A 12,278-nucleotide genomic window follows, 5' to 3' on the forward strand; every position below is an offset into this window, starting at 1 on the left:
TCCAAGATGATTTCTCCCGGATCTGCCCTTTGGACAGCTCCCCAGGCTTGATCCACCTGCAATACACTCCCTTCAGACTGATGAAGATTTACTTGGTGGACTCTGCTGCTGGTGTGGTGAATGCTCTGAACCGCAACTAATATGTCTCAGCCGAAATGTCAAATTTGGCCAACAGCGCCTCCCTGAGGTCAGGATAGCTATTGGACTGATCCTCATCCATTCCGATATAGGCCTCCAAAGCCTTTACAGAAAGCAATGGAACCAGGCAGCAGGCCCAATCTGTCTCTGGCCATCCCAGATCTTGGCCAACCACTCAAATCTGAGAAGATAATTCTCAATGTCTTCTCCTGCTTGGAAGGGCTACATCTTTGGTTCCTTCCAGGAGGCCATTTGTGGGTTCATCTGCTCAGCTTATGGAAGATAAGGCGGGCTTAACATCATTGTTGTCTTCCAGCTCTGGATTTCCTCCATCAATCCATCCCCTCTTTCCTTCTGGGCAGTGAGGAACCCCCCGTAACAAGGATACCAGATCAGCCTTCTCAGAGTGGCTCCTTCCAACCTTTGCTCTTGCTCCAAGCTTCTCTGAGGCTTCTTCTACAGTGCCCCAGGCCTCATTTTCATCCTTTGAAAAATGAAATGAAATGAAATGGCCTTTGCAGGCCAGCCTTCTGCTAGAGTGTAGCCCAGGCCTACCTCTTTGGGAATGGATTAAACTGCAGCTTGCCTCCCACCACTGCCACCAAATTTCACACTCCTTGGCTTGGATGAGGATAATGTAGGCTTGAAAATGGGCTAACAAATATATAGGACATCTTCATGCAAACGTGTTTATTTATACTCCAAATCGCAGTACAAAAATAATATAATTTTGAATCATAGAATTACTACAGAAGGAAGCCATTCGGCCCATTGAGTCTGCACCGACCCTCTGAAAGTGTACCCTACCTAGGGTCAGGCTCCCACCCTATCCCCTTAACCGAGTAACCCCACCTAACATTTTGGACACGAGGGACAATTGAGCATGGCCAATCCACCTAACCTGCACTATCTTTGGATTGTGGGAGGAAACCGGAGCATTCGGAGGAAACCCACGCAGACACGGGGAGAAAGTGCAAACTCCACACCGACCATGACCCGGGGCTGAATTGAACCTGGGGCCCCTGCGCAGTGAGGCAGCAGTGCTAACCACTATGCCGCCCTGCATTAACAAGATAGCAAAAAAAATTGTCTGTCCAAAATAACAAACAAATAATTGGACACAAAACAAGCACTTCACCACGATGACTTTTCAGGTATTAGCTACTGTCTCAGTACCAACTGTCAAAACCAGAATTCCCCCCTCAACTGTCAAAAACAGACTCTCGTCATACAAATGGAAGAGTCCAAAACACACAAAAAAAACCAGTAAATGCTTGAAAAAACACAATTATAATCATCACATGTAAATTAACAATCAGAATTTAGATAAACATAACACACAGAATAAACATAAATACAAGTATATGGTACCATAAGTTAATAAAACACTTTCTAAAATACACCCAACCATGGAATCTCGCAAACACGGAGATCTGAGCATGTGCAACTTTCAGACAGGCTCTATAAGAAAAACAAGCTAAATAAAAGAAACAATGTCAAGTAAACGAGTTGTATTGAGGCTCTCTGTCACAGCAACTGAAGCAACTTCAGCTCATCGACTGCGCTGAGAAATGCACTGCTGTTTCAAAGGGATAGATATCTTCACCCAGTGGGCCACAGCACAGTCACCAACCTTCTGCTGCCATCAGGGATTTTCCTCAGCCTTTTACGATTGCCAGGGCTTTTCCTGAGCCGCCTTCACTTAATGCCTGCCAACTGCAGCCCTTTTCCTGGTTGGAGTCTCTCTTTTTAACTTAATTGGACCTCCCACCTGTCCCTGTCTTGGACTTTTCTTTTGGGACCTCTCCCTGTCCTCTCTCCCTTTGGGATTTCTCACTGTCCCCCTCCCCCTACCTGTCCACTCTCCTGTCCTCTGCCTGGCATACGACTTTGCAATGGTGCTCTACTCCAAAGCACACATTCTGGGTTTTTGCACTATTTTCACTTGCAGCACTGGACCCGTCCTCAGCCTGAAGAATTTAAAATGCTGAATTGCACATGTATAGTCTGTGGATGCGCAGAAACTATGAGGTCTGCCTGGACTGGAGCTCCTGACTCCCGCAAGTAAGTCTGGCTTTCATAACATCATTGAGAGTCTAAAGGCTGTATTTCAGTACACCTTTCTGACCAGAAACCATGCTGTCTGCCAACACATTGTGAACTGTAAAGCTGAAAATTGTAAGTTTCCCAGTGATGGCCATATTGCAAATTGGCTGTGCGCATCATGCAGATGGGAAACGGATTTTCATAATGAGGGGAAAATTATCTGCCATTTTACAGGGCCACTTGCATTTTGCTCCCCACCACACATGGAGGTCTCTCTGTGGTAATACGTTTTGAACAAGTGAAAGAGGGGAGATAGAAAATGAACAAATGGGAAGGGCTGAAATGCGGTGGAAGACAGGAGAGATCAAATGTCAAAAGGATTGGTGGTGAAGGGCCAAAGGGAAGTGCTAATGGGATAAGTAATGAAACAATAGAAAATACATCTGGCAGAGGTGTGAACGGCAGCCTCAGAAATACTGCTGCCCAAAAGCAAAAACAAGGGCAAAACAAGAGTAAAACCAAAACATGCAAAAATAGTAAAGAAAATGGGGGCAGAAAGTTGTAGAGTTTTGAACAGAAAAATGACATGCTGTTCATTGAGCTTACCTTCCGGTAGCACAGTGGTTAGCATGGTTGCTTCACAGCACCAGGGTCCCAGGTTCGATTCCCCGCTGGGTCACTGTCTGTGTGGAGTCTGCACATTCTCCCCGTGTCTGCGTGGGTTTCCTCCGGGTGCTCCGGTTTCCTCCCACAAGTCCCGAAAGACGTGCTGTTAGGTGAATTGGACATTCTGAATTCTCCCACTGTGTACCCGAACACCGCTGGAATGTGGCGACCAGGGGCTTTTCACAGTAACTTCATTGCAGTGTTAATGTAAGCCTACTTGTGACAATAATAAAGATTATTATTATTGATCTTCGTTGGAACAGTGCAGGTGGCCGAGATGTTAGTCTGAGTTGTGCAGTCTCCTGGACGAGTTCTTAATGTCTGTACCATCTCCAGCCTCATGCTTGAAAGATCTGTGAGAGATCAAAGACATGGGGCGGGATTCTCGTCGGCTGACGCCGGAATTGGAAAACGCGATTAGGCAGAGAATCGGTTTTGACTCCGGAATCGGGCAGTCACCAGGTTCACGCCAAATCTCCGGAACCTTGACAGCGGTGTCAATGTGTTCCACTCTGCTGATACAGTAAATACCGTTGGCATATCGTTAACGGGCTTGACCCGGTATTCTCCGGGGCCTCCGCGATTCTCCGCCTCCACCAGAACGAATTGCCCTTGGTGAGGTTCATCTGTGCTTTTAAAAGTCGGGAAACAGGCGCCGTGGCTGATGAGGGAGAGAGAAGAGGTAGGACACGGAGAGGCATGACCATGGGCTGCTGGTTCTGACACTGGCTGGGGTGGGGGTTGATGTGGCAGAGCCCCATGCGGCTGGTGTGACCCTCCCATGGGGACCAGGTTGGAGTCCAGTCACAGACCTCTATTGTCGCAGCCTGCAAGGCAGCCACCTTGCTGCGTACCTGACTGATCACCCACCTTGAAGTTATCCACTGCGGTCTTGGCTGATGATGGCGATCCAAAGGCCACAGACCAATGCGGAGACCCGCTACAACAACACCCATACAGCGGCCAGAGGTGTGATCGAGGGGTTCTTCAGCCTCCTGAAGCTGTAGTTCAGGAGCCGTCCAGTATAGCGCTGGGAGGCACACCCACTGGGAGGGTCGCCCGCATTGTGGCGGCCTACAGCATCCTCCATAACATCGCGCAGCAGAGAGGCGATGTGCTGGAGGAGGAGGATGAATGGCAGGCCTCCTCCGACCAGGTGGCAGGGGAGGGCGAGGATGGACAGGACCCCGGCACGGGAGACTGCACAAAGTGTGCGCCAGGGCCAACGCGCACGGGACACTTTGATCGCCTCCAGGTTCAGCGACTGAGGGGGGACTGGCCAGAGGCACGGACACCACATGCCCCACCCCCCTTGGCCACCCCTCCCCCTCCTGCATCCAGCTCAGCTCTGCCGCAGTACGGGGTGGGGGCCCTGGGTTTGCAGTAACAGTGGGTCCATGGGATGGAAGATGATTACAACCCGCTCTGCAATGAGCTCTGGTGCTCTGCATCGTTTGACAACATCTGACTCCTGCCCACATTAGCACTTTCCACCTGGTCGATCCCTGCATGCGAGCTGACCATCGCATCACACAGTCTCATCGATTCCCTGGGGCGATGGAGGTGGGGACGGTCGGGGGTGGGGTGTGGCGGAGCTTGGGAGGAGGGCGAGGGCAGTGTGATGGGGTTGGGACACCGGAACGGTGAGCACTGGCTGAAATGCAGTCCCTGAGCCCACCAATAACATCCGCCAATTCCCCACCCGCACTCCTTTTGCAGCCAGCCCAGACCAGCCCACCCCTCACACCCTTCTGACAGAGCACTGAGGCAGGTTGTAACATTGTGAGAACATATATACAGATTTCTGCCCTAGCTCCTATCACCCTTTCGAACTTAGATGATAGCTACTTTTCTGGCCTTAAATGCCCTAACGCTGCATCTAAGTGGACCCCCGAGATGGTACAGCAGGAGTGGAGGCGGCCTGCTGTGTTTCCCACCCTGCGAGCTGGATCCCCGTTGGCGGCCGTCTTCTGGGGCGACCCGGCCTGGATGGGCCCGGCTGCCTCTCGGATGTCCCAGGTGACTTGGTGCCACTCTGTTCTGCCCGCTACCCACCAAATGGCCAGGGACAGGAGAGGGGAGAGTACGAGGCGCTATGGTGTTCCTGCACCTCCCCTGCGGGAGTCGCCGGCATGAGCCCCATCACGTCCTCCTCCCTCTGGGTGTCCGGTGGCCCCCGGGCTACTCCATGGGACGGAGGTACAGGCGGAGCTAACCCCTGAGGCTCCCCTGGCGCTGCCAGTCTTGCAGGCCGGCTGCCGTCTTGACCAGGCCCGCTGCATTCTCGCGGTCACGGAACACAGTGAGTTAGAGTTTTATACATTTCTATGTGATCCCCACTCACTCTTCTAAACTCCATTGAATATAATCCTAACCAATTTAGTCTCTCCTCATATGACAGTCCTGCCATCCCAGGAATCAGCCCTCAGATAAGGACACCAAAACTACACTCAATACTCCAGGTGTGGTCTCCCCAATGCCCTACACAATTGTAGTAAATAATTCCTATTCCATTATTCAAATCTTCTGGCTATGAAGGCCAACGTGCCATTTGCCTTCTTTACTGCCTGCTGTACCTGTCGCTTACTTTCAGCGACTGATGCACGAGCACACCAAGGTTCCGCTGAATATCCACCTCTCTCGATTCCCCGACCCCCATCTCTACATCCATAATGGCCATCCGCTCTAGTGGCCTGGTAATTTCTTGTGCGTTGTCCTCTGGAGAGGTCAGGGTAGCACTTTCTAAAGGGCCACCCTTCGATCTCTACCTTTCCCGAGGATTCTGTGCTCTCCTGCTCAATTCCGTCTTCCTGGATGATGTTTGAGAGACTGTTGAACAGGTTGACTCCATGCTCATTGGAGTGAGAGATGATGTTATTGTAACGTGTAAGATTTTGAGGGGCATGACAGGATAGATGCAGGGGATACATGGGGAAATCTGGAACAAGAGGCACGGTTTAAAAATATGGGTCGAGTTTTTAAGAGGATGTTGAGGAGAAATGTCTTCTCTCAGAGGCGGTTAATCTTGGAATTTTCTTCCATAGAGAGCAGTGGATACTGGGTCATTGAATATATTCAAGACTAATATAGATCAATGTTTGATCTACAAGGAAATCAAAAGTTATGGAGATTGGCAGGAATATTGAATGTAGGTAACAGACATGGAGTGTGATTCCCCGACCCTTCGTGCCGGAATCGCGCCTGGTGCGGGGCGGAGAATAGCTGTTCACGCCGGAAATCTGGCGCGACGGCGCTTCAGCGATTCTCCACGGACCCGCCAGTCACGCGCGCTGGTCGGGGCCGTTGGAACAGGCCTCCGCGGCGACTCTCCGTGGCCGACCAGCTGAACTCCTGCCGGCATGGTATACATCTGGTGCCACCCGGCGGGAGCTGGGACTGACGGCCGCAGTGGCGGTCGTGGTGTGGGGGCGGGGGGAATCTGACGGCGGGGGGTTGGGTGGGGGGGGGGGCGGGCGGGGGCCCTCAGCGGTGACCAGGCCCACGATCGGGGGCCGCCGATCGGTGGGCCATCACGATCTGGGGGGGACCTACCTTCCTCCGCGCGGGCCAACTATGTGCGTCCGCCCTGTCATCGCCGCCCGCGCCGAAGTGGGCTGCTGCGCACATGCGCGGCTGCGCGGTCTGGACAGCAGGGAACCGTCGGCAGCCAGAGCTGCTGGAAGCACGCCGGGGCTCTGCTAGCCCCCTGGAAAATGGAGAATCACCCCGGACTTTCGAGGAAAAAGTCCAGAGTGATTCTCGCCCATTTTCCGGCGGGCATGGGGACTTAGTCCCCAAAAGGGAGAATCCCGGTCATGATCTTACTGAATCGTAGAGCAGGATTGAGGGGCAGACTGACCTACTCCTGCTATTTCTCATGATTTCTTATGATTAATGGCTCATCTGAAAGCTGCACTCCTTTAGTACTGCACTGAACTGATGGGCATGGTCAAAATGTCTCAAAGGTTGTTATACCTTCCTGAGTCCTGATCACCCCCTCAATGCTTCCTCTCTCCCCGCAACCAGCAACTACAAGCTAATTTCACCACTCACAGACCTGTTGCTGCAATTTCATTGCTTCATAATCCCATAACCACTCCCGTTGCTCCCAGACATTGAGAATTCCCTTCCTAGTGTCCCTATGCCCTAGGATCGCTTTTTTAACAATCCTAGCATTTCTTGAATCTCCCTCTTCAGTGTTACTGAAATCTTGGATTCTCCCACCAGCAATTCTGGAATCCACCATAGATTATTGCTCTGACACGCCAACCTCTGCCAGAACTGTATGATCCCAGGCCCAACTTTAATGCTGATGATCCTGTTTGCCTGGTGATACTGGGTACGATCTAATGGCCACGCTGCGGCCGAAAAGCAGCTTGCCATGGCGCAGCATGGCCGATAGAAGGCGGGAGACAACTCTCCCGGGATCCACCCGATTCGCAACGCCTCGTAGGATCTAACGTGAACATTGTGGGCGGGATCACTTTTTAGCAAATCTGCATATTAGAGCGAGACAGAGTCTCACTTTAATGCCCAGATTCCCAAGTTAACCGAGGCATGGGATCAATTTCCTTCGCCTCGGAGATCTCAGGTGAGCGCTGTTCAGTACTGGTCTCCACAAATGGGGACCAGATGGAAAGGCACTCGTGTAGGTCTCCCAGGGGATCAGAGGCCACCAGGTGCATGCCCTTTGGGCAGGGTGGTACCCAGTCACCTAGAATTGCCAGCCTGGCACCCTGGCATTGGCACACTGGCAGTGCCAGCCTGGCTCTGCCAAGATGCCCAGGTGACACTGCCAGGTTGGTAGGGACACTGCCAAGGTGAAAGGTTGGAACTGCCAATGTGACAAGCTGACATTTTCTGGTGCGCTGGCGATCTGGCTGGGGGTCGAGTCAGGGGTCTCGGAGCTCATTTATCTCTCGCTGTACTGAGGAGGTCCAGCGAGCGGAGCTTCCCCGTGCGCAATACTGAATTGTGTGCAGCCTCGGCCCCGATTCTCTGCTGAGGCCCCTGATCTAACGCGAGCTCTGGGAAACACACGGCTAAACGAGCTCGCTATGAGATTTTCTTCCCTTTTAGTTAAATTGCACCCACTATCTGATGTAAAGTTCCCATGCTTAAAAATAATCTTTGGTTCACCATGGGCAATGACAAAAGAAGTCTAATAATACTCTAAATAATGGGACTATGTCCCCACGCCAGTGTCAATACGCGAGCGTTTCACTCTGGACTTTCCTTAAGAAGGTCCAGAGTGATTCTCCAAGGGCCCCAGAGTGCTTTCCGCAGCTCTGGCTGCAGATAAGGGGCCCTGCACTTCCGGTCGGGAATCCACACATGTGCACGGCAGCGGCTCGCGGCAGCCGCCCCATGGGACATGGCAGACTCACACCGCGGAGCAGCACCGGTAACATAGGCCCCCTCCCCGAGATCGCACGCTCCCACGGATCAGTGCCACCCGATCGCTGCCCCAGCCGTCCATGAGACCCCCTCTGGTGAAGGATCCCCCCCCCCCCGCCTCCCACCAGGGTGGCCGCGGACTGAGTCTGCAGCCGCAACACCGAGTTCCCGACGGGTGAGACCATGAGAGACCCACGCCATCGGGAACTCAGCCAATTACATTGGAGAATTGCGAGGGGGGTGCTCTGTCAATGGCCCCCTACCTGCGCCGCGAAGACTCTCGCCGTGATTCTCTGGGGAGTGGCCAGATTTTGCCCATTCTCCGCCCTCCCGCTGATTGCGATTTTGGCGCAGAGGCTCAGAGAATCCCGCCCCTTATGTTTTCAAGAACTTCATTTCAATTTTTGTCACAAAACCTCCTACATTCAAATTTACAATGGCAATAAGAAGAGACTGGCCATTGGTCCCTTAGAAGCAGAGACAGGAAAAATTATTGTGGGGAGTGAAGAAGTGGCAGGGACATTCAACAAATATTTGTTTCTCTTTTCACAGTAGAATACAAAATTTACAGGCAGGATTTTCTGGCATTCACGCTGGTGGGACCTTATTGTCCCGCTGACGGCGCACTCTCGCTGTGAGTTATCTGACGGCGAGGAGTGCATTCAAAGAAGTCAACCACTGGTAATCCGCCCTCTATCGCTGAAGAACACACTGCGGAGGGGGAGGAAAATCACACCCTTTATGCCAGAAATTGAGGTAGCCAGGGGTAAAAAAGTGAGTGACCAGCCTTCCCCAAAAAGTCACAGCACTCCAGATGGCAGACAAGACCACCAACTCCACAACAAGAGTACGGCTGTTGTTTCAGTTTTAAGTAGTGCGTTATGATGAAAGTTGTTGTTTATAAAATAAACATTTTAAACAGGAATGAATAAATCGTTTGATGCTGATGATGTTATTGTGTGCACTAAACAAAGATTTAACCCACCTTTGTAATGTTTTAAATCACACAGGACATGCTCAATCTCGACAACTCCAAGACAAACTTCTACAACTGGAAACAGAAATTGAACGTTTCAAAGCAGAAAATACATCATTAGCCAAACTAAAGGAGAACCAAGAGCTGACCATGGAAAATCTCAGGTGAATCTCAAAACTTATGACCATGTTCTGTTTAGAAGTCCCTGTGCCTATACAGCTTCTTAAACATATTCCACTGCATGCTTAATGAAGTGAAATAACCATTAACAGCGTCAAAAGCCTGGCTGATTGAGCACTGCTTGTCACATCACTACCCCCTTCCTCCACCCTTCTGGCTAACAGCCAGGTTATGCCCATAATATCACAAGGCCCTGCCACTGCTATTTAAATGTGGTGACCTCACCCCAAGCCCAAATATCCTTTGGGAACTGGAATGGCGATCACCAGCACTAGTTCTACTCTCAGAGCAGGTCCATGTGGGTAAACAAGCATGGCATGCTGGGAGAAAGTAACTGCAGAATAACTAATTTTGTTGTGTGATTCCAACCTGCTGTATGAGCTTTTTGTTGTGCGTGCACCCTGTTGGTATATGTTTCATCAGTTGAGGGAGTAACACTGGTGGATATTGATTGCTGAATGACAGAAATACAGAAGGTTTATTTATGCCTAAATCTCATAGACCAGCATCAATGGCAGGGATATTTAATACTGAAGTCAATGAAGTCCCTTGCGTTCAGAGGTGGCCCCCACAGTCACTGGTGCAGAATTACAAATTGGAACAGAATTTTACCTGATGTATGTGCAAACTGACTGAAACTGTATTATTCCATCAGTACCACTGATCTGAGTGACTATAAAGTAATGAATGACTTTAAGGCTTTGAAGTTCATCCACTGGGATTACCCAAAACTATTTTCTAAATGAAGTGGAGCTGGTCATCAATATATCTTGGCAATTTTATCCTGAAGCTCGGGCAACAAAAGTGTAAGCATTTGGCTTTGGCAACTGTGCTTTTTACTGCAGAACATGTTGCCATGTGTTCAGTGTGGACAATTGTTATTTCAGTGCTCATGGGCAATGCGATATTAGGTGTTCAACTCCTCCAAACTACTCGGGGACCTCACAAGCTCACGTGTAAGAAGACATATGACTACTCATACTGTCCTAGTTATGTAAGAGACCTGCATGTTAAAACAAGGCCACTATGTTCCCATGCAACTCAAGAGGGGAATGCAGCATCCTGGATCCTTGTCACGTACCAGCTGATCCCTCTTTAACCATCGTGACTGACGGGAGTGGAATTTTCCCTTTTTGATGCAGAATGTGGCTGCAGGTGAGAAATGTAGCACTGGCCAGCAGAGCTTTCTCTGTCGTATCATTTAGGACATAGTTGAGAACAATAGAAGGGGCGAGCCCCAAAAGATCACACTGGCGGGGGGGGGGGCTCTGATTGACCATGTTTTGCTAACAACTTCGTTTTTTAAAGATTGCGGTGCCATTTTTAAAGGTCACCTGGTACACAAACGTTAGAATTTCTTCCCCCCCCCCCCCCAAAACTGTGCACTGCCACCCCCAGGCAGTGCCCGGGTACTGTCCGAGCATGGCCGTCTCCCGCCAAGCGATGCACTCAGCTGAGCTCCTCTGGCACGTCTGCCCGCCAGGTGCTTGTCATGGGAGACCAGTCATAATTCAGGTCGGCATGCCCTCATGCTGATGTGAATGGATAATCCAACATAGGGGCCCGATCAACTATATTCAAATTTATTATAATGGGGTTCCCAACGTTGAATGTTGGGAATTCCATTACGCCACTGGTAGGAGGCAGGGGCAATTGCGTTACGCTTTTACTTCGCTGTCGATCACGGTTTGAACATCTTGCGGGACTTCTGCTCCATTGCCACTCCTGCCCAACAAAAATGGGAGCAGAAAATTTCTTCCTACATTTCTACCCTCGCCCTTTGCTCATTCATCCTCACCGGTATCATTATCTTCTAAAGCTTGGGTGTTTCTACAGGTGTCTGCTTCAAGTGGGGAAATAATAGTTGACTTCTTAGAAAATGTTATTGCACAAAGAATCTTGCTTTAGGCAAATATCTTCTCATAACATTTTTACGTTTCTTGTTTGTGTGTGGGTAGTTAGCATTTCTAACTAATTTCTAGCTAAAATGTGTGCGTGAAAACTTCCAGGTGACTACCTATAATCCCCAGAAATTACGTTCGCAATCTGGCCCCAGAGAAGATTACTTTGCATTCCTTGTCTCTAGTTGGGCCTGCACAGGCAACAGAGAATATTTGGAAGCAGATATTTTTGAAAACAAATTAAAATTCTACATTTCAGGCTTGTTAAGGGACTTTTAATCAGCTTGGTCTGCAAGTACATTGGGCCAGATTTTCATGTCCCAATAAAGCTTGGAATTGGTGCAGGAGTCACAAAAACTGTGGCTTGGGACCATAAATTTGAATGCCCCCCTCCAAAAGAATCTCATGCAAACTTCCCTTAGGATAGGAAGAGGTTTGGGGTCAGCAGGGGTCATGACCTTGCACACACCACCTGTGATGTCTGAATCACCATTGACAGACCTAGGGCAGTATTTTTCGAACTGTTTTTCCCGGGACCTACTTTTAACAACCGGTTGACCTTCCTGACCCAATCTGGTTGACCTACGCGACCTACCCCAGCCAACCTTCGTGACCCACACCGACCGACCTTCGTGAGCCATGCCGGCTGACCTTTGCAATCCACGACACCCAAAAACCGCAACCAACCATTTTTGCTTACTTTAAATGTGACCGGTGAATCTGCTTTGTCCTCATGATCTCAGTTGCTTTGTCATTCAATGTTACGTTTCCGCTAAGGACTTCAGCTGATGATTTAAATTCTTGCTGCATCCTTTTAAAAAAAAATCCAGAGGTTTGTCTTCAAACTCATCATGCTTAGTCTTGAGATTTTGAGGGTTTCAAACTTTCATTTGCCAGTTCTTCCCTGTACATAACGCACATGGGCTTTGCATCCTGATTTGCATTGGCACAATTAATAAAGTCATACCTCAAGA

General features: G+C 50.0%; 1 protein-coding gene across 5 annotated transcripts in view; it reads left to right on the forward strand.

The window, feature by feature from the left end:
* Nucleotides 1–12,278, forward strand: part of LOC140419553 (uncharacterized) — a 215,735-nt gene that overhangs the window by 84,642 nt on the left and 118,815 nt on the right. For all 5 annotated transcript variants that reach the window (XM_072503474.1, XM_072503458.1, XM_072503464.1 and 2 more), the window contains one exon: nt 9,258–9,387. In XM_072503474.1, the coding sequence (XP_072359575.1) occupies nt 9,258–9,387 (130 nt within the window). The remainder of the gene's footprint in view (nt 1–9,257; nt 9,388–12,278) is intronic.

This window comes from Scyliorhinus torazame, chromosome 1 (assembly GCF_047496885.1).
Source record: "Scyliorhinus torazame isolate Kashiwa2021f chromosome 1, sScyTor2.1, whole genome shotgun sequence".
NCBI lineage: Eukaryota > Metazoa > Chordata > Chondrichthyes > Carcharhiniformes > Scyliorhinidae > Scyliorhinus > Scyliorhinus torazame.